At 48.4% G+C, this 22,631-nt stretch overlaps 2 protein-coding genes across 3 annotated transcripts in view; both read right to left on the bottom strand.

Moving 5' to 3' along the window:
* Positions 1 to 4,150, bottom strand: part of LOC126531574 (uncharacterized) — an 84,703-nt gene extending 80,553 nt beyond the window's left edge. For both annotated transcript variants that reach the window (XR_008612716.2, XM_072288450.1), the window contains exons 1-2: positions 3,432 to 4,150; positions 1,559 to 1,767 (exon numbers count right to left, since the gene is read on the bottom strand). Coding sequence is in view for 1 of the 2 variants with exons in the window: in XM_072288450.1 (XP_072144551.1) it covers positions 1,559 to 1,767; positions 3,432 to 3,951 (729 nt within the window). In the remaining variant the exon portion in view is untranslated. The remainder of the gene's footprint in view (positions 1 to 1,558; positions 1,768 to 3,431) is intronic.
* LOC140218583 (uncharacterized) lies at positions 3,965 to 21,552 on the bottom strand. Its single transcript, XM_072288385.1, has 4 exons — positions 20,189 to 21,552; positions 6,242 to 6,400; positions 4,144 to 5,731; positions 3,965 to 3,973 (listed from the first exon to the last, which is right to left on the bottom strand). The coding sequence occupies exons 2-4, from the start codon at positions 6,388 to 6,390 to the stop codon at positions 3,965 to 3,967; spliced, it is 1,746 nt and encodes a 581-aa protein (XP_072144486.1). The 5' UTR covers positions 6,391 to 6,400; positions 20,189 to 21,552.
* Positions 21,553 to 22,631: the final 1,079 nt, after the last annotated feature.

Here is a 22,631-nt window from a genome sequence, read left to right as displayed (position 1 = left end):
AAAGAAAGCCGCCTACGTATTGGTGCTGTCACGGTCGTTTCGTTAACTTTGTAGGCTCCCCGCACGCTGCTTCGCATAGCGTCGATTCCCACAAGGCGTGGGATCTGCCGGCATGTCTTTTTTTATTGTAGAAGCATAATTTACTAATGCACCTCAAGTATTTTTCCTTTGACGAACGTTCATTAACGATCAATCACTGTAAGATGTTTCAGAAGAAACAGAAATGAAGACATGTGCATATAAAACAGAAATATCCACAGAGTATTGCTACTAGAATGATAGCCGCGAACATTCGACTATATTTTGTGAAATGTGTAGCGATTGCTCTCTTGATGCAATCGATGTGAAGCGCTGTCCTACTGGTGGTGCCATCTGTGAAGGTAGGAAGCAAACAACCAAATGGTCGTCATTAGCGTTCACAGTGCTTCTTGTCTGTTTTTATTTTTTTCTTCTCTTTTTTCACACGCCGTGGCGCCGTGGAAAGTTTATCAAATACTCAGCGCTTCATTTCAATTTCTCACCCCGTGAGACACACAGAAGAAGATTCACATGCTATGTTGTTCTTGTAATGTCATCGGAAAAAAATCTTGATGTTTATTAGTTCATCTAGGTGAGCAACATGTGAATGTCCCATCGTCTGTGCAACAAGCCACATCCATACTACGCGGTCGTCAGTAAAGCTTCAAGAACTTTTCTGAAGTTTCCATGAGGTATGTTATGGAAAAACATATTTTATGCTACTTACTATTGGTGCACTCCGAGCGTGTATCCCGAGGCTCAGACGAAGATGACATGCTTTGTAGGTCAGATGATAGTGGTTCAGGACATACACTGTGTTCTTTCATAGAAGAAACGGTGGAGATGACACTGGCTATGTACAGATGCAACAAAAGTCGGAGGAAGAACAATTAACAGCTTTAACTGTAGAAGATGGCTGTAAGAGATCAGTTGCGACCTATAGGAAAGCGTACATCTACGTGTAGGTGGGCCTATCTCAATTGACGTTATAAGCAGTCATTAATTAATATGGTGGTCGAGATCGGTACTTTACAATGCCAACCGTCGATTCATAAGGTGAGAAGTAGCTTTGGGCTAATTAATTTCCGATGTCTTTCTTTTATGAAAATGTCATTTCCCCCTCGTAAGGAAAGCCATTGTATACTATTTCTTCAGTTCTTTCATATTTCAGCCGCCGACACAATATCAGCGTTTCAAACAATTAAGCACGTGGGTCTGAGAGTTCGTAAAAAGTACTTTACTTTTCTGTGTTTTCACTCCCACGTATGTACACTATATATGATGTCAAAGGCTAGGACGTTAGCACAGCTGCTCGACGTGGCACTTATATACGCTTTCAACGTATGATAGTCTGGTGGCAGTGCTCTTGCCACCGCAAGGAAGATACATGAATCGAAACGAAATGTAGTGAACTTTATAAATGGCCACGGCGATAAGAAAGTGGTAAATAATCACTAACATGTTCGTTAACACATCAGCGACCACTTCGACGGTAGAGGTGTGCTTGTGAACGCCCCATGTAATGGCGAATATCACGCACCTTTTCCTTGATGAGCAGCAGTTCCCGCTCGGCCTGCCACACGTCGTTCTCCAGCTGTCGGACGCGGTCGCCGCACGAGTGCCTCTTGTTGTTGGCGGCGGCCCGGGACGACCGGGAGTTGCTGCAGGCCGATGCACCCGAGCAGCAGCAGCCGATGCCCGAGCCCGCCGCTACTCCTCCGCTGCACTTATTGCGAGCCACAGCAGCGCCTGCACGGTACACACCACACGCAGCGTTCACGGTCCAGCGACGCGCTAATGACCACCGCTAGAGAGTGACCGTGGTACCAACCACGGACTGTAAACGCACCCGCGAGCGCGAAAGGTGTTCCTGCCACTCACTTGCATGCGGCGTGCTGGGCAGAACTCGCTCTTCACCTTCCCCCCCCTCCCCCCCGAATGCGATCTATATAATGCTGTTTGTAAGGATAGGATCCGATAGAAAAGCAACATTCCTTTCAAACGTATCCTCCATGCCCACGTGTCTTGTTGTTTACTTCACGAGGTGGAGACTTCTCTTGAAATGTTACATTATATAGTCATGCCTGACGATACGATTTCAGATCTGTTTGAGGACGGGGAAGTGTGCGATAACCGTGCGCTACTCAGTTTGTGTGTTCTAGTATGTAGGTGTTGACTGTAGATTTAGCAAGCGTGCACCGCAGCGGGGTAAAATGAAGACATACGCAGGACAAGCGCTGTCCGCCTTCTTTCGCCCCGTCTAAGGTGTGCGCGTTTGTTGAACTTGCAAGTATGAACTAACTAGTGTAGCAACTCACTCTGTTAAAGTATTGATTGACAATACCTTACGTTACGTTACGATTGACGTTCTACTCCGGCGGCGGCTGCGTATGACGCGGCTGAGCACAGTCGCACTGGCTTCGTGTGCCGCTTAGTTCTCGCCGCTAATTTAGCGTTGAAGCGAGGGTCAGCGCGAAGGTCAATTCGCTCGCTGCTGCTGCCGCTGTTCCTCACGCCAGGGTTTTGTCAGCTAGTGTCCGCGCTCATCGAGTGAGATGTGTTTATGTTTGTCTGTGCGCGCGTGACACCGTGCTTTTTAATTTAGTTAGTAAGTGAATGTTTACGAGTTTACACAGCGGATAAAACTACTATCCTTACTTCGTACAGCAGTCTACTAATTTGCTATCGCAATCGATGCTTCGCCTTTCGGGTGTAACTGTGACTTTTTGTTTAAGAGTGACGTTAAGGACGCTTTGGCGACCAGTTTCTTCTTTCTGGAAACCAGAAACACTTCTCTGTGTGCATGTTGCTGGGATGAGAAGCGGTGATCAAATGACAGACTAACTGACTAAAGCAAAACAAACAAACAAACAAACAATCTTAACGAATGTTTTCCAAACAAAACCCCCGTTCGTAAGAAGATGGAGAACTTATGTGATCAACAGTTGTTGAATAAGGGATGTTCCAGGTTGGAGCCGACGTTTTGATGTCCCTTGTTCTACCACTGTTGGTTAAAAAACGGTTCGGAACTTTCTGTAAGACACCCAAACTAAACATGTATCCGAATTTGAACGACGTAGTGTAAAACTCTCGCACGCGCAAGTCGCAACGAGACAACAACGAAGAAAAAGAAAAAGCAACACGTACAAAGCACCGTTGGGCGTGTTATCCTTCTCCTATTTACTCGTATCAATCGTTACTCTTTATGACTGACCTTGTTAAACCAACTTTCCCATGTTTCCACTTTAGCGTCAAACAACACAATACATTAGAGAAGAATGCGGGTGAAATTAGAGGCTCTAATTGTGAAGGGAGTCTGATAATGACGTCACACGACCATCAGCCGCCGGCCGCCGAGAAAACATGTATAGCAGAAAGGGTGCTGCGCGACGAATGAAAGTGAGCACGCTCACCTGCGCCACACGTGGGCCTGTCCAGCACCCTTAGTTTCCTAGTGTGGCCTCCTCCATGCGCCTTTCTCTCCTGCCTGTCGGGCAGCGCCACCTCCGACTCGAACGAGGAGAGGCTCTCGCTGCAGCTGGCGCCGTCCACCTGCCTCTCCAGCTCCTCGGGTACGTCCGGGGCGCCGTTCGCAAGTGGTGCGCTGTCCGTCGTGGAAGCGCAGCCGTCTTCACTGTTACCCGTAGTTGAAAGGTGAGCGAGCGGACCTTGCGTGCTGCTGTCACTCACTTCGAGAGATGGCGAGCACGCAATTCCCGCGGAAGTTGCGAGAACTCTCACGAGAGGCTCGCAAACTGCACCGCCAGTTTCCGCGTCCGCTACCCGAGGAGTAGGCGTGGCGCCTTGACCGGGAGAATCCAATACGGATAACGCTGCGTTGGCAGCAGTGATTAGCCTTACTGTCGCAGGTATAGCCCTGTGAATGTCCGCGTGTTCAGAGAAGACTTCTGCATCCACGTCGAAACAAGTCATTGGCGGTGAGAGCCTATGAGCACTGAGTAATGATGGATGTGTCTTCGACAAGCATTCTTCGCTGTTTTCTTTGGTGTGACTAGCTGTATGAGAGTGATCGGCGACAATCTGCTCTGTAACTTTGGCTAGAGAATCGATAGAAACTTCCGGCTCTTTAGAATCACGCTCTTGCTCTAGAATATCGTTTGGTACAGTTCTCGCACTGCTTGGGAGAGATTCGACGTCTTTCTCGGAAGTCGCAGATAATGCCTGCTGTGGAATTGGATCTTCTTTGGCGATAATCTTCAGGGTCGCGTCGCCGTCCTTCTTTACAGTGTCGGCTTCAACCCCATCTTGCATGTTCAGCCTGCGGAAATTGGTTTTGATATACTTCCTGAGAGCTCTCGGAGGCATTACGTAAGGCCTCTCGGGGCCACCGTTATCTGTTCCGTTGTCGGAACTGGAGTGACTTTCGGCTAGGGAGCACGACTTCTTGGCTTCTTGAGAAACCCCATTGCCCGACCGAATGTCTTCGTCCTGCTGCCGATTCACGATACGTTGGCCTTCCGTCGTCTTCATCGAGGTCGTCGTCTGGTTGATGTCGCCCTGACTGAAGCATGTTTTGGGAGGCGTATGACCTGGCAAGTCGTGAAGCGACGTGAGGGACGTGATCTTGAACAGATGTGGACTGCAGCCCTTTCCTACTGCCGAAAGGTCAGCGTCGTCAGTCGATTTCAGTCGCGGCAGAGTGGAGCTTCGCGATTCCTCACCGGGAATGGAGTCCGTGTTCAGCTTGGGCGAAGAATGAGAGCGCATAAATCGCGGAAGACTGAAGCTCCAGATGCGTCTTTGGCAGCGGCTCTTCGACTTTCCTTTGGCCCCGGGAATCTTCGTCGTGGCAGGGGACGCTTCTTCCGATTCTGCTGCACTCGCTCTCTCGGCTTGCGAGCTGCTTGACTCACTGCCTCCGTCTTCGAGACATGGTGGCGCAAGCTGCGCCTCAGTTACCGCGCCATCGTTTGTCTTCGGGGCGGTGAAACTGGCCGCTGGCTTCAGTGAAACCTTAGCCACCTCTGCGCCGCCGGCCGCTGGGCGTCCACTATGTCGCTCACTGATGTGAGCGCCACCGTTTGAAGCGCCGCCATTCTGCGAAATGTCGCTCGTACTGCGTCGAAGTATAGCTGGCTTTTGGGCCACTGGCTTTTGCACGCGAGGTGGTATGGCCGGTGGGGGAGCCGCAGTAAACCTCGGTATCCTCGTCAGGGAAAGGCCGTCCTGCTGGGGCAGACCACTTACGTTGTGGTCCCCCCGTGTCGCGCATTCGTTGAGCAGCGTTCGTTCGGTGACGGCCCTCTTCAACATCCGAACACCGGAATAGGTACTTTGGCCTTTCGTGCCACCATCCTGAGATACGTTCTTCTCTGGTTCGTCCTTGGATTCGTCAACGCGCCTCTTTGCAAGCGCCGCAGTTACCATAGGCGGTGGAACCAGGGAACGCCCTGAACACAGGTGATCCTGTCTCGAAGGAACAGAAGACACGCGCAGAGTGACCGGCTGACGTGCTATGGCGTGAACGGGCGTTCCTTCCTGACTTTCACTTTCCACGACGCCGGCACTTATACCTGAAGCGCATTTCCTGAAAGTTCGAACGCCATTAGAACGAGGAGGAGACGCTTCGTTCCTTGTTGCTAACTTGGAAGCCTTTAAGTCCTTTGATCGCACGTTGCAGATCACAGGAAACGGCTTGCCACTGGCATTCGTGGCCATCCTGATACCTGGAGCCTCCGGTAGGCAGCTATTCCTGGAGCAAGGAAACATAAAAAAAGAAAATATCTTTTTTATACATGTACAAAAGGCAATGTATGAATGTGTTGCATAATAACGACTTTTAGTATAAATTCACAAAGGTCATTCATCTACAAAAGCAAGTTCATACGGGTAGAGCATGCCAATCTCCTAGAAGCATAGCGTAAGAGTAACTTTGTGTTCCCTAATAGCTATAAATTCACAATTCGCTAACTATTTCACAGGTGCATTCTATATTTATACTGGGTCCGTTTGAGTCACTAAGTCAAGGTAATGAAAGAAAATTTAATTTTACGCTTACGCTAGCATAATCACTGCGAAAACAATCCGCAAAGCAGTACTTTTCCTTCAAGTTCAGTCAACGGTCAGTCATGATGCCGGACAGGTTAGCAAAGGCGACCAGCAATTACACAGTGCATACAGACTAAAACCTTTGTGAAATCGGCAATATGTTCGTAGCAGTATGCCCAAGCAGGGTACAAATGCACGCGACCACGCTGCTCACTTGATTGAAAAATCCTTCTTAGTTGAGACCAAAATGTCTGGACGCACGTCGAGGGTTGTAACCGGGCCATCTTCAGAAGGGAACTTGAGCCTATCCGGGCTCTTGCCATTCGCTCCGAACGAATGCAAGAACTGCTTGACAGACTTCATTCTACCGGACCTGCGAAGATGCAGTGAATAGAAGTAAACCTACGGAGAAGTAAAAACAGATGCAGGTAAACTGAATCGCGTACAATATCCTACTCAAGTGCATGAGAATTTCGTGAACATGAAGACAGAAAGACTCCAGGTGTAATTAACTTCGCACTTAGACTGGCGATAAGCTTGGCATGCTTCGCCATATAAGGAGCGAAGGAAGGTGACCCACGAACACACTCTCGACACACAACACCACAAACAGGTCACAAACACGAAACAATTCTGTATCTCGTTTGTGTGAGTTATTTAATCACTCCATTCACAGCACCGAACGCTTGCCCTTCTTGGAAACGTCAAAGCTATGTCGGACTCCCCGCATCTCTAATTGCAGCTAAATTTAGGAAGACTTTATTAGTTACGTTTACCCAAAATAGTGATGTCATGTGTTATACACATCAATAAGTAAGCCATTACATTCGAAAAGAAGATACACCATTTTCATGGAGTTACCATTAACCGTAATGTATCTGAGACCCTGCACGTGTTATAACTTATAAATGAAAAAGAGTTTGACAGTGATTGCACACATCTTCAAGTTTCTTGGGGCCAAGTCGTGTGGAGCATCTGTGCAACTGATGATGCGGCATTTGCAAATCATGGTCTTAAAATTAAAATTAAACTATGGGGTTTTACGTGCCAAAAGCAGGATCTGATTATGAAGCACGCCGTAGTGAGGGACTCCGGAAATTTGGACCACCTGGGGGTTCTTCAACGTGCAAATCATGGTCTTCTTAAGGCACAGCTTCTACGTTCTCTGAGCAACACCAGTAGAACGAACCTCTGTATCGCTCCACAGTGTGCAAGCACAAATTCTATAAGGACGTGCCAGGCATTCTTAAGTACGCACCCACAGCAGCCACTATCATCATACGCATGACCACTGAATAACAAAGTACTTTGAGGTCGACGCTCGGAAGGCGATATTCGGGTGACATTTGAATTATAACCCGTATACTTCTTCACCGTATCGCGTAGTTACCAACAGCGACGCCACGTACGAGTTTCAGCCGTACTCTTGCTTCACGCGGCACCTCATCGTCATCGATATACACGCCTGCAGTACCGACGTCATCATCATTCCTACAATCTTGCCTTATCATTCCAGGCATCAAGGAGGCACACATGTCGGCATCTCTAAAACTGGCAGCATTATTGTTTCTACAAGAAACCCACCGCAGCCTCCCGGATGGTTACACTGATCAATCGACCACTGGTTCTAGTTAGAAGCTGCAACGGTTGTCTCAAATGAATCTGTTGATTTAATTCAAAGCATGACATTTGGCATTGATGACGGCCTCCGAGCTAGCAGCCTTGCTGCTATAATCTCATTAGCCAGGAAACTTTCCACCCGGAAGCAAGCTACCATGAAGTTTTCTGCGACTGCAAGGCAGCCGTTCGGGACTTCTCTAAACTATGTCGAATGAACAACTTGTTGTTCTCCTTGAACAACTTGTCGCGACCCACGGATGCAATAAAAATTAACTGTCGGGCAGTCGAGAAACGACACAGCACGATCTCCTAATGGCTTCTATGTCACTGTGGTATCAATGGAAATCACCGAGTAGATACAGCCGCTCAATTCGCCTGTAGGAGAGTTAACCTGAGTTGCCCTACCTTGTTTTCTAGTTCCTTCTTTCTCCTTCATGTTTTTTATCCTCCCCTTTTCTACAATTTGCCCTTTGAGATAGGCAAAAGGACTTTTTTTTTTCCGACTGACGACACTGTCGTTCCTCTTCTATTTCTCCCTCTTCATATTATTATAAATACCACTCAAGACGCGTCATTTTGCTCATTCTCTACCTGGAAATAGCACTGATGATGGACAGCAAACAGCTTCGAAGTAAGAGCATGTATGTACTATGAAAGTAGCCCGCCAGCAGCTCTTACGGTGGCGTCACACAGAATTTACATTAATCTAATCCGCAGACAATTCGAACATACCGTTCCTACAGCACACCACGCTGGGCACAATGATACTCAGCAACAGCGCGAGCAATATTGCATAAAAGTACACCAATATGAGGAGGTACAACGTTCGCACAGTATCACTCCTCATCTGCCTACTTCATGCCCCGGATATCCCTCTGAGAAATAAAGTAAGAAATACTTCCTGCTCAGTGTGGCTTTGCATCCGCCAAAGTATACGTCAGCAGTGACGGTGAACAACAAAACCACTTGTAACAGAGAACAAAACAAAGAAGACGCAAGGAGCCACACGAGGTCCGGAAATCCCGTGTACTCGTCAATAAGACCTAGATTCCCAAGGCCCGGAAACCTCCATCACCCGATTCGATCCGTAAATCGCACAGCGGGCCACACTTCACCAAACCTCATCCTCCAGGCTGCGAGCGAGACCTACAGACAACGAAGCATAGTTCACCAGCACGTATGCGAAGAACAACGGCTCCGCAAGGACTCACCATTGCGAGAGCGGTGCCTTGTGTTGGAGGAGCGCCGCTCGCCACCAACGCAGTCAATTCGCGATCGACGCAGATGCGCCCCCGCCGCCAGCGCACAACACTCGCAGACTCTTCTCCCGGCAGCATCCACGCACTTCACGTGCTCCAGTTTGAACGGCAGGGGCCTGTTCACATTCTTTTTTCGCTCCCTCCGCTACCTCGACTTTAGCCGAGCGAGCCGCAGGCCCGCAAATACAGCAGGTGCGAGCCAGCCACGCCGCGTCTGACATGTGGGTTAACGTCCACGCCGAGGGAGGCGCGAGGCTGACTGACTGCGTGAGAGCCTTTAGGAAGCTCGCAGAAACCAGAAGAAAAAAATAAAGCATATGAGGAGGAGGAGCCCCTTGGACATCGTGAATGGTCAGCGCTTTCGAGAAAGGTGAAACAAAGGAAGCGCCCACAGCAGCAGCAGCGGCAGGACGACGCCTGTCTTTTCGTCCAGCGGCGAGCAACGCGTTCTCCTTCTTCTTTCTGTTCCCACGTTGTTCGCGCCGGCGGATTTTGCGCCCCATAAAAGAAAACGGGCTGCGAAGCGCGCGCGCCGCGCGCACGCTATACACAAGGCGCGGGCCGGGAGCGAGAATGACGGCCGAGGTTCATCAGGGAGGAGGCTTTCCCACGAGGCCCCCTTCGCGTCGTCGCTGCCTCATCGCGACCAGCACGGACATCGACGTCCCCTCCTCGTCCTCCGTAGGCTCGGTCCAGAAAGACGGCTCCTTGCTCCGCTTCGACGCCATTTTTGCTCCTCTTTTTCACGAGGCCTTATTGTGCGTGGGAACGTTTGCCGTTGCTTGTTTTCCCCCTCTGCTTTCTACGTTGCCGTTGCTTTCATAGCTCTCTGCCGTTGCTATTTATTCCTCCTGGTATCGCGTTATAGTATCGCCACGTTTCAGAAGACCTCCTTGCAGATCGGAACTTATGTCCACTACCTCGTCCTGCTTGGTCCTTCGCGCGCCCCCTTTCTATAACCAACTTTGCGGTGTTTGGAAAGTAAAATCTTCGCATAAATTAAGTGTGGCATAGACAACGAATACTTGACGTTTTTATAAGCCGAACGCATCATGCACCTTCGGCTAAAGCGGTCACCTCATCCAACGTATCTTCAGCGCATATCCGGGACGCTGCTGACGTGTTTACTTTGCGCCACCCAGTGCGCACGCTGTAACTACGACTGATAAGTTTTTGACGTGATTAATCGCGCGGCATGGTATAGGTGCACCGATACGATTTCGAATTTCTGTCGATTCGTAACCTTAGAACAGCCTTCATGTGGCAATTTTCATATGCATTTCCTTACTTAAGAAAAATTAAGACAGAATTTGCAGCTCTTGTAGACCGAGGACTGTGGGAATTGGTGAAAAGAACGGCCGAGATAGCCTTCAGCCTTTCCCTCTCGCATGCTTGCTGCCAGTGCATGCTCCAAGGACTTGTCGTCGGCTGCCCCGTCATCAAACATGCAGTCCCTGCGCAGGCCTCGCTGACAGGTGATGACAAGGGTCGACATTAAGTACGCTTGCTCTAAATGCGGGTGCGATATTTAAAAAAAAAGAAAGAGAGAGAGACAGATCTGGGCTCTAAAGTTATCCGTATTTTGAATATTCCTGTTGGCGCCATTACTTCATGGACATGTTTCGCATGGTAGAAAGTGCCTCGAACGTTAACGTTGGATATATCGTTCCCCATCTGTGGCAGAGGCACGGGTGCTGTAAGTACGATATAGACTTCTCACCTACGTATACAAAGAAAGGTATAGAGAGAGGGGCACACGCATATATTCCCCCTCTAACCAAGACTGCACAAAGGCATCCTATCTATCGTCGTCTTTTAGAAAGACGAAATATAGGGTGCTTACATTTGCCGAATACATACACCTATATACTGGTCTGTGGAAGGATGTTGGTGCAAGATTTGTTTTTATAGGTAAACTATCAATAAACATGCCGTAAATGCGGTGCCTGCTTCCTATTGGCGGTAACCTTGAGCTGCAGCGTAGTAAAGTGGCATCAGCCTGGTTTCTTCGCTTCCCAAAACTGACGCTCGAACTAACTGCACCACGACACCATTATCTCTTTTTCCTTCATTACACAGGTAATCAAAGCGCAATACACGATGAGAAGTCAAATGTAAGTCAAAGGTGAGCAGTAATTAAAAAATAAAAATAAACCAAACAAACGGCAATCTAGAGCACTACGATAAAGCACTCAACTATCATATTAACTTCAGCGATCTCTTTCTGTACCCTACCTTTGGTCGTTCACGGTGTTTCAGCATTCCTGCCAATAGTCCTTACTCTTCAATGGTTTTATAGGATGGCAAGAAAAATAATTTGTACTGAAGAGGTTTATGTGTACTTACCTCGAAGTAAAGGAAATTTATTGATTAGGAATAATACCGAAGTTCCGTTTAGGTGTTTCCCGTGGAACGTCCCAAAGTGATGCTGCTTTGAAACGATCGATGTTCTTTTAGAGAATCTACAGCTCCTTTCGAGGAGACCAACGAACCCTTTAGGCTTCTGCCATGTCTTCACTTAAAGCGTTGATATATAACGTTTGAAAATGGAGGTATTTGTGCCTGGATGCACACACATTTTCCTAAAATATCTTGACCTGAGAGACGAGAGGATTATTGGATATAACAGAGCACACTGTCATTAAAAAATATCAATAACATCAGTGACTAATCTATTGATTGTACTGCTAATCCACTAAACATTTGACCCCATATTCGCGAAAACTTTCCCACGCAAGTGCCATTAGGCGACTGGCCATCGCTACGACAATCGTGTTGCTATCACCTCGAATGCTCTCATGAACGCCGGCCCATGAGGAGGTGCCCTTGCGTAAGAGGCTTATTGTGGACACAGGCCATGACTTTGACAAAGAGGCGGAGCCAACTACCTTCTTTTTTTTAACCCCGTAAAAAGGACGTCCTTATTTAACGGAAGAAACAACAAGGCGACACTAAGACATCAACTAAGCAAATGAACGCGTTATATTCTCCGACGACCATGATCGTAATATCCGTCGCAGGTTTCTTAAGGGACCTCTAATGAAATGAAACGAATAAAATGCGACGGCCCCCACCAACCCCTTTCTCCGCCTATCACTTCTTTCATTGTCCCGGATAGCGCAGCACGAGGACGGAGGATGACGAGGCGTAAACGTATCTCGGCGTGCATCCAGAAAATCCCCGCCTTCGCCTATACATACAGTACATATATACGAGTGACGGCGTAGCCTCGTGCGCAGGCCATCAACGCCCGCCGGAGTCCAGATAAGGCCGCGACGAAAGAAACAAAGCCGGACGGGAAATAAAAGGACGCCGACGAATAGAAGCGCGAAGGAAAGCCGAGCGTGCGAGAAGCAGTGCGTGCTGCCGCCGCCGCGTCGTATAAAAAGGGTTCCTCGCATGGACGACTGGAGCTCTCAGCATAGGCGTGGCGCGATGGCACGACGTACGTGCGAGATATGCCATTGTGGTGCGCGCACGCACGCACGCACATATATACACGCGTGGAGGCTCGCGTCCTGGCTCGCTTTCAACCACACAGCGACACGCGACGTCTGGCTGACTGCGATCTTGGAATCTGGCCCGCCGCCACGTACTGAGTGCGCGCCTTATAGCATCGAGCCGTCGAATGCTCTCGTAACGCATGATCAGCTAAAAAAAAAAAAGGAAGTATATGACATGGAGTAACGAGGAAACGAATGTTGCTCACCATACATCGAATATCGCGGAGGCAAAAGCCGACGATCACATCTCTTATCCCGCGACTCACGCAAACCAATATCTTGCCTTATAATATCATGAGTACTCGCACAGCAGGGGCTTTACATGTGAGTTTATTCTTTACATTTTACGGCTTTTCTCGCCCTTCGTCATTACCTGGCCCGGCGCCAAGCCTTTATCCCCGCCAGTATCAGCCACTCGCCTTTACGGGTTGATAATTATGACTATAATCGAAGAAAAAATAATCCCCACGTAATACGGCCCCTGTTATGACTCTGCTTTGATGCTCTATGTACGAATGTGAAGAGACGGGGCGGGAGTGTAATCGACAAGCGACTTAATGCCGGGGCACAAGATCACCTGCGACGACTGCAAAAGGAGACATTGTCTTCGACCTAAGACAAATTCATCGTTGCACAGCAGTCAAAAAGCCCATCGATATTTCGGCGTTTGAGAGGACGTTATGTCCCCGCTGGAAAAAGTAATCATTGCTGCGGGCTCGTGCTGTTGGTGGTGCGGCGCTGTGACGGTCTAAAAGTGCTTTCTGGTGTTCTGGCTTTGAGAAAAATCACATGGAATGAAGTGCGGCCATAATCACTGCGACGGGAATTAGACCACGCGCCAAAGCTGCGACAAGGATATATTCTTAAGGGGTGATCATTCTTCAATGTTATCGAAATTTTAAAGCTCGCCCGTGGCAGATAGCATAATTCTTGTTCTTGAGCTGGATTACTTGTAGAGGTGGACGTTGATATAGCCTGAGAAATCGGAACACACATTCAACAAATTACCGAAAGTTCGCCAATTAATTTGTTAATTAATGACTTTACGGCACATATTGCGATTTACGAATTGTAGCCGGTTACACAATGATTTACACCTTAAGCTGACTTACACCGATTTACGCCTTACACCCGCAAGTGTGTAAGGGATTGAGTTATAATAGACAGTAAAATAACCTTAAGGATGCTTCGGAGCACAGCGCTTTCTTTTGTTTGGTTTTCGTTTTGGTAAATATTATGTAAGAGAATTCTGCGTCCTGCTGGTAAATGCACTGTTTATTCCTCATTTGCAGGACCACCAGACGAATGTGAAACGTTTCAGTCGGTGCTTTACGTCATGTTATCCTGTAATATATTGTTCCAAACTTCTTACATTTTTTTAAATTCCCTCGACAGTTGTAACGACGTTGCAGCAAATCTTGGCAAAACTTCAGCTACTTTGTATCAGTTTAGTGACACGCTAAAAAAAAAAAAAATGGCAACACTGTTCTTGCCCTTTGCAGGCTTTACATCATTCACTTACTTCACTATACCAATCAGCCAGAGCCAGCTTCCTTTATAATAAATAAATGTAAGCTCATACGCATCTAGTGTTGTCAAGGGCACTCACTGAATTTCCATTGCACGCGCGAGCCAAGTAAGTAGCAGTAGTCATTGTTTGCTTGCTTGTTTGCTGCCATCACACAAGCCGGACGTGGGACCTAAATGACCACCGCTCATTGCGGTAATTTTTCTCAAGAGCGGGCAAAACAGGGATTATTTTAGGGCAGGAGGAGGAGGTTTAGGCACGTGGCAAAAATCTCGGGCACACTACAGAAGTGCGCCTGTTATGCCGCTTCTGAGTCCAGGCTATTCCCACTCTGAAGATAAAGGTGTTATAGGAGCAGGGGGAGGGGGGTGTCGCCTAAGGAAGTAATCGCCGCTGATCCCCGAGGGTCGTGAGAACCCTTCCTCACTGGGGCGACGTCGTTCGCTGCACGCCCGCCATTTGCGTCTATATCGGTAATGTACGCCATAAGTGTGGGAAAGCACTCACGCTCATTGCGCACTCGGTGCCAGTCGTCCTGGCGCAAGGTATCTGTTAGACACCCAGTGAGAAATGGCCTGCGTAGAGCAAGTGCGTGGCAAAAATGTGTGCGACACGCACGAACGACCACCTCCTGGTGCCCCGATTATCGATTTCAAGCCTAATCGTCCGGAGCGGAGCCGCGCTAAGGAGAACGGTCAACCCCGGCCAGCACTGGATCAGCTGCCGTGAACTGACCGTTGCCGTCTGTGCTGATGTAGAACTCTCGCAGGACTTGCGCTGCGTGCTTCTATTTTCCTTCTCCTCTCATTCCGATTCGATGTAGCTACACGGTAACAAGGGCGGCAAAATTCACACACCTCTTTCCAGGTCGTGCGAGGCTGTTGTGTTCCTCACTTTGCTACGTGTGGTCATGTACACCTCTGTATTGGTCAATTCACGCGGGAACCACCTCCGCATGAGGTGATTATTGCATGGTGTCACAGTGTGATGATGTGACAGCTCAAAGTGACCAGACGGACTAGGTACGACAAGTTGATGGCCCTCTCAGAACAAACCCAAATACGCAGCAGCTCTATTTGCAAAAAAAAAAAAAAAAAGGAACGCTTTAACGAAGCATAATAATATAACCAAGACATAACCAAACCATGTCATTTCGGATCGAACAATCACCATCAGTCGTCTAAGTAATTGGTTAAATAACGCTGCACATGCATGCAGTGCTCGGGAAGCATTACGGGCGGAAAACTGCGTGTTCTCTGTGGTACATGAAAGCTGGCTACACTGTGACGTTAAATGGATCGACCACCGCTCAGAAGGACATGTCATAAGATGTTGGTGGAAATGAAAAAGCCAAAATTTATAGCGACAGAATCGAACATACTGTTTGCGGTTTAAGTGGGAATCATAATTTTAAATTGGCACAGAAAGCCGCTAAAAACGGTTCGTCGCGAAGGTTTTGCGGCGAAACCGTGGTACTAGGGCTGTATTTTTGCTACGTCACAGCAGATTACTGTATGTAAGGGGGTTGTTATTAAGTGCACCGTAAGTAGTGCTTAAAATCACATTCTATAATATAGACGTTCACGCTTTAATTATATGCGTATTAGGATCTAAGAGAACTTGACGCTTACAAGCGGAGCTGCACGCACTAACGAGGGGAATGGCAAAACATTGGCGTCCTTCATTGCATGGCGGCACACTTTAATATGTTTCGCACGCTAGATCACATGGATTGGGTGCTCTCTCTCTTTATCTCCTCTTCCCCTCGTACAGGGTCGCCAGATTACCTCTGGTCAACATCCCCACCTTTCTATACATCCTTTTTTACTGTCTCACCATCCACGCACGTGTGCTACACCGGCCGGGAACCTCGCAAATTTTGCCCACAGAGTCGTGGAAAGCGAGGTCAACAAAGTGCCAGGAGAGCAGCGGATATGAGTAACCCCGCTTCCACCCCAGAAATCCCTTCAATTATCTAGCTGGCTTAGGACTGCCAGAATTAGCTAGCCTAGCAGCTGAAGGAAACGCAAACACCTGGGGACGAATTCACAAATATTTTCTTCCGTAGAAGTGGTCTGCCATCAGCCGGCCCCTTACGCTAATATTGTTCAACATCTTTATTGGCTGACATTCGTTCTTAAGACCAGCTTTAGCGTAATAACATTTCTTTGAATGTGAACCCACTACCATCGCGGGACGTTACTTAGCGCCTTTTTTTTAGGAGCGACCGATGCTTGAAAACTTAATGCCACAAATTAAGTATTTCGATGTGGAACGATTCAAGCGTCACGTATACTGAGGCGACGAATACGAGGTCGCCCACATGCGACTGCACCATTAGCTATACTCGCGTAACATCGGTGCACGCTTCAACCGCGCACGGTGGACACGCAGACGCTATCCACGCACGACTCGCGCGGCTTATAAAAAGAAAGTGCGCGAGGTGTTTTTTTCGCTCTCGTCGGGGAAGTGATTTCCATAATGTGCCCGGTTGTGGCACGTCGTGACCGAACGGCTCGCGGAAGGAAGCCGCCGCTGCAGGTTGCCGTTATAGTCTGTATACGCGCGGTGCAATAACGGCGGAAACGTCCCAGTCGTGCGGCAGCTGTTGTAGCGATCCCCGTGTCACGTGCTGCTCCCTCTGGTGTCATGCCGACGTGGGCCCTCGAAACCAGAGCTAACGGTTTCCGCAAGCGAGTGGCCGAGCATAAATCACTTTGACAAGAAGCGGGTGACCGTTCATGAGGTGTCGTCACGACGCGGTTTTGAGAAAGAAAAGCGGATCATCGTGAAGTGTCTAAAACAGGCATAGTGTAACAATTCCTTTCGCTCGATTCTATTCTCTTCTTATCGCCGATCGCTCGAGACTGGTCGATGCTGGCGATAACGCAGGCGCGGCGCCGTTTGCATCGCTCACGAAGCGCGAAAAAGGAAAGTACTGTAACTGATTTACATTTCTTTTATTCATTTATTTTTATTCCTAAGTCTCCTTGTGTTTAAAAAAAAACGCGTTATGGAAATAACCCGCCGTAGTGGCGCAGTGCATGGCTACGGCGTTGCACTACTATAAGCCCGATGGCGCGGGATTGAATCCCGGCCACGGCGATCGCATTTCGATGGGGGCGAAACGAAAGAACGCCCCTCCGCCGTGCATTGGGTGCACGTTAAAGATCGCCAGGTGGTCAAGAAGAATCCGGAGTCCCTCACTACTGCATGCCTCATAATCAAACCGGGGTTTCGGCACGTAAAACCCCATAATTTAGTTTTGTCGTATGGAAATCGGGTATAGGGATGTAAAAAAACAACACATAGGAATCCTGCTTCCATAATCACGGAGCTTTTTTTTTTATCAGTGTTGCGCGTGATTATCTGGCCCCTTCGCTGTTCTATTATCTCATTCATTATCGCACTACTGGCCTCCACGAGTTCTTCAAAAGCTCTCACGTGCGAATGACTTTGTCGATCCTGCCCTTGTCTCGACGAGCGGGAAGAAAAAGAGATATACTTTTTCGCTGTAAGAGCTGACAAACACGCCTTTCCACTTATCATTTTATTCTAGTGGTGTACATGACTGACGTTCAACATGCAGGCAAGCAAAATAAGGCAACGTTCAAGCTTTCAAGAGCCGATCGAAGAAAGAAATTGCGCCGATCTAAAGTGCTGGCTGTTTTCTTTCTTTTCTTTTTTTTTTTGCGGAAGGTCACTTCTTGGCTTCAGATGCCACGTCATTTTCTCGTTAAAACTCTTTCTTTTTTTACTTTTAAAACTGGGGAGTACCGAATTTTTTTTAAGAGGCGCACGAAGGCAAACGCTGACGAAGCGTGCTGGCCATCGCCTCTTAATTTGATAACAAATCTGCCTACTAGTACACGAAACTACGCACACCTGCCCTAATCTACGGAACGACGTGCAAAAATCGGTCAAAGAAGCCGAGGCGGCGTTATTGATGGATCAATTTCGCGGGTATCTCCCGAGTGCGCATCGATTCTCTGAGAACAGTGAAAGTGAATGTGCCGAAAAGAAAGAGACACCACGCGCCAGCGTAGTTCTTTATGTCGGCTATATAGCTCTAGTGTGCATGGGCAGGATGCATATGCAACTACGTGAACGAAGGCGCCGCGTTGTACTGCACCTTACGTCATACCAAGTGAAAGCGTTCAAGAAAGTGATCGATCGAGTATACGGTCCCCGTGTACTTCGCTGCACGCCGCGCGTCGCGCATATGGCGCGCGGGTAATGTCTCCCACATATGTTGTAGCAGGACGACTCCTCCAGAATATTTCCTCGCGACTCGCTCCTGTAGGGAGGCCGACGCTTCCTCGATTGGCGACCAGAGCACGTTTTCCTTCCGCTCCCATGCAGCGTTCGCTTATCATCGTGTCCCTGCGGGGCGCCCGGCGTATCGTGTATACTTTCTAAACAGCCCTCTGTAATTGAAGCCTCTGACCGGCGCTGCAGCTTCGAGAGGAGCAGGTGTGCAGCGTGGGAACGTTTTTTTTTTTGTATCCTGTATTCAGAAGGCGCCTGTTGCTTGCCAAGAGACAGTGATGCGGCGGCAATTGAGCGGAACCAATTTCAGCTATAGTTTCGTAGCATCACCGAGTATCGCACGCGAAACTCAGACCTTCTGGCTTAGGTCGTGGTTAATACACTTTACAATTCATAGTGACGGCCCTGAATGAAGAAACTTCATTCAGATCTCATTCATGTATTCTGGGCTGCAGCCTCGCCGTCGCGTTCACTGTCTTTTTTTTCTAGTCAGAGCATCGTATACCGACACGAAAACATTGACAACCAACAGGCTTTTTACCGATCCTTTGTAGAAGTTAACATGGGGTCACCAGAGAAAACATAGAATTGAGATTAATATTTTTGTATAGGCATACCATGGAGGTACCCAGTTATAGGCTAACGATTCGGACACCAATGTGTCAGACGTGTCAGGCTTCTCTTGCGCTGATATAAGCGCTTTGGATGAAAGGTTGTCCCGTGTCAACGCGCCGCTGTTTGCAAACGAAAACGGAATATGTTGCTGTTGGACCTCCATCTACCAAATATTGCTGCGATTGCACTAACTTTGAAAGTACCAAACACTATCTGGCGAATGCACGTAAATGGGCAAACCCAAACATTTTATTCATACTTCTAGCGGTGCCTTTGTGACTACCCATAGCATTAATTTTTTACACAGTGAATAGAAATTATTCGCGCAATCTCTGCAACTTCTTTGAGCCGAGGGCGCTAGATGAAGTCTCCAGCCCCTATTCGATTTGTCAAAGGGCCGTTGAGACCTGGCAAAAGTTCAGCTTTGCACACACCGGCAATTTCGAACAAACTGTAAGCGTTTGGCTTCGGCGGCACGCGTCAACGTAATTTATAAACTAGCTTGTCTTATTAGATGACTGTCCTCCGTATTGATCAGGGAAGTTTAGAACCATTCTTAGTTCGTTTTGTGACGATTTCACTTAACTGATTCTCCTTTTTTTTTCTTTCGTGGTCTGTTTTCTTTTAGCGGGAAGCTCCAAATCACCCCATTCATCACACACACACACACACACACACACACACACACACACACACACACACACACACACACACACACACACACACACACAGATATATATATATATATATATATATATATATATATATATATATATATACGTGTGTGTATGTACTAAGTACGTTGCGTTATTGTTTTTTACTCTCCTAATTCGAACTGCGCGATTATCCATGATTGGAAAGAGGCCCTCACCATTGATTGTCTTACCTATACAAAGGCACATCATCTAAAAATAGCTATTTTGATCCACTGCATTCGCTTCTGGGCATTATGCCCATCGCAGCTTAAGAATGTTGCCTTTAATAAGAAGAGGGCTGGTTCCAAGCCGACATTTATAGCCGAAATATAGATATGCGGTTGACGGTATAGAGAAAGGCTTTGCTGCCAGAAAGAACAGCATCGAAAGTAAACAAGTAAACATCGGGTTTGATGAAATTACTTCTGCGGAGTGTTACTTCTTTCCTTCGACTCGTAGAACGGAGGTGCCTGTTGCCTTTGCGCGGCAGATGTTTCTCACAACGCCAGATGGAACAGCGCGCACGCACGCCGTGTGGAATTCGCCAGGAAAAAAGCAATAAAATAAAATAAAATAAAATAAAATAAAAGAGTGTGGCAGGTGAAAACGAGCACGTGTGCCCTCGCACCAACTTAGGCTATAGCTTATCACGAAGAAATATTAGGTACTTACCTCCTGTGGCCAAGTGTTTGTAGAAGTCCATGATATCACATGCTCACTGCAGTCACCGTGCAACGCACCAAGGTTTGCACATATACAGGCGCTCTCTGTCGTGTCTTCTGCGTTCAAGTTGTGCTTTTGTCTTGAGGGCAGTCACAGTCTGGCTCTAAGGAAACAAGCGGTTAAGCCGCTAAACAGAGTCCGTTTGCTTTGACGTCACACAACTACTTCCTTGAATTTCTTCGGGGGACAGAATTGCATTCGCCAACTTCTCAGAAATGAATTTTCGTTTTCCGGCACTTCGCCCCGACGAAGTTAAGGTTGAGGAAACAGATTCAACGACAATGGGATCCTTTCTTCTAGGCTCTTTGAGGATGTTTGGATCAGACTGCAAATTGCTGCACTGGCTGCAAGAAAAGACGATGCACGAACAGAAGTTTTTTTTCTTTCCCCGGTTGTGAACGTCAGAGGTACGGCTGCGTCACTGTGGTCGGGCATGAAAAGAACAAATGTAACTTCTGTCGCCACACGACTATGTGCCTCACCACACACGTCGTCCAGAACCTGATGGAGAGTGCAAGAGAGGAAAACTACTCCAATTTTGATCCGTACACCACGAAAGAGCCCGAAACAGACGCTGCGGTATCACATGCTGCTATCACGGGACCGATGACGAGGCTGCGAATGTTGTACTCCGACGCCGTTTGTGTGCAAGTCCCCACTGTTCAAGTAGGCGCTGAATGTCTTCGTGAAGATTCCTTTCTCGCCAGAGGAGACGATCTCAACTTTTTTTCCCTGTTAGCGCCCAAGAAACTCGACAAATATTCCGCACGCCCAACACTATGCGCAGCAGCATCCAATGTCTTCGTCACTCGATCGAGGACGTCGCTCCAGGACGATTTCGCCGTTCACGCTGCGACGCGCTCACACTTCTTTCCAGGGGAATCATTCGCTTTGCCGCGCCTCGTGGTCCGTCCCTCGTTGGTCGGTCGGTCGGTCGCTCTGTCCGGCACTTGTTATATCGGTCACTGTCGTTCACCGCGTTGCTCGGGCGACAAGGTCCCAGCGTTCCGCCGGCGCCGCCGCCGCCTTCTGCAGCAGCAAGCCGTCTTCGTCCGGCGTTCTCACGATTCGCACGTGATTCTCCAGCCGCTGGCGCTTCCTTTGAGAAGGGCAGGCAGCCAACGAGCCGTCCAGCGACCAGGAGGAGAGACACACACCTCCTCCGACAGAGGATGACGATGAGGAGGAAGAACGTTTGTGTGGGAGAGGGTGAGAGCCACGAGCTCTCGCCGCCAGCCACTCGCTTAAGGAAACGTCTCCGCGTGGCCGGTGTGACGCAGCTACCATGCCGTGCGCGCTGCGTGTCCACTCTGCCAGGCGCTGCGCCACCCGCGAGCACCGCGTCGGCCGCCGCTCTTTTGTTGCTCCTCCTCCTCGCTCTCTTGTTCTTTCTACGCCCCTCTCTCTCTCGAGTGGCTGCGTCGTCCACCTGCTCCTCCCCGTGCCTACAGGCCGAGCAGACTGTTTCTTTTTCTTTGTGTTGTCATTGGTGAGAGGGAATCTTTGCAAGACGTTCATTAGCACCCGAATTCCCCTCTCGCCCACCGCCACACGCACAAGGACATACGCACACGCCTCCCCATCCCCCACATACACACGCACGCGCGCACACATACACACACACATACACAAACACAAACACACACGACATACGCGCGCGCCATACAACACTGACAGCTTGACGTCCATATGTAAATTTTCTTTGTAGCTTTAGGCAACTGAGACTTCTTTCTCGTTCCTCGTCCTCTTTCTTCATCGTTCGCTTTGTGGGGCCTTAATATTTACTTTCCCATTTGTGGTGCTCACCAGCAGAGCGAACGAAAGTGCCATGGGGGAAGTGCTGAGAGAACCGGCTAGCCGCAGACGCGAAGCATCGGAATTAAGAATGCAGGAGACGTTAAGACTTCATTTCCATTGTGGAGGAACCGGAAAAAAGAGGGAGGGAGTATGTGGCTAATGAGTGGCGTAGTTCAGCCGGCCTCCTGAACACACATGTGGGGGGCAGTGGAGCTTTTACATTGTGTGAGAATAAAAGAAAATGAATGACGTGCCTTTGAATTTTTATATCACTTTGTCCTTTGTTCTTATTAGACATCTAAGCGATGAAATGCAAAGCATGTTTCCCAATTCAATTTATGAAAGCATAATTTTTCGAAATAAACAGCTTTACGACTTCCTGAATATTGAACAGTAAACAGTGTGTACATAATCCTTACCTTTACAGTTCGTGCAGATTAGACGAGTGTTGTTGAACCTAACGCCAGGTGAGTGCTCGACTTCAGTAGCCCCGTTCCGCGCTAATGAACAGTTGTGTTGTGGCTCTGCTGCACTCGAGTTGATCCTCACGTCTCAAAAGCAAGTTTTTGTTTCTCCTTCACACAAACACGCTTTC

The sequence above is a fragment of the Dermacentor andersoni genome, chromosome 5, assembly GCF_023375885.2.
Source record: "Dermacentor andersoni chromosome 5, qqDerAnde1_hic_scaffold, whole genome shotgun sequence".
NCBI lineage: Eukaryota > Metazoa > Arthropoda > Arachnida > Ixodida > Ixodidae > Dermacentor > Dermacentor andersoni.
Note: the sequence above shows the minus strand (reverse complement) of the source record. Positions and strands in the feature narration are given on the sequence as shown.

Coding starts and splice junctions, on each gene's coding strand:
- LOC140218583 (XM_072288385.1), bottom strand. CDS start 6,390: ATGAAGTCTGTCAAGCAGTTCTTGCATTCGTTCGGAGCGAATGGCAAG. Junction 5,732..6,241: donor AAGAAGGATTTTTCAATCAA/GTGAGCAGCGTG, acceptor TCCTTGCTCCAG/GAATAGCTGCCTACCGGAGG.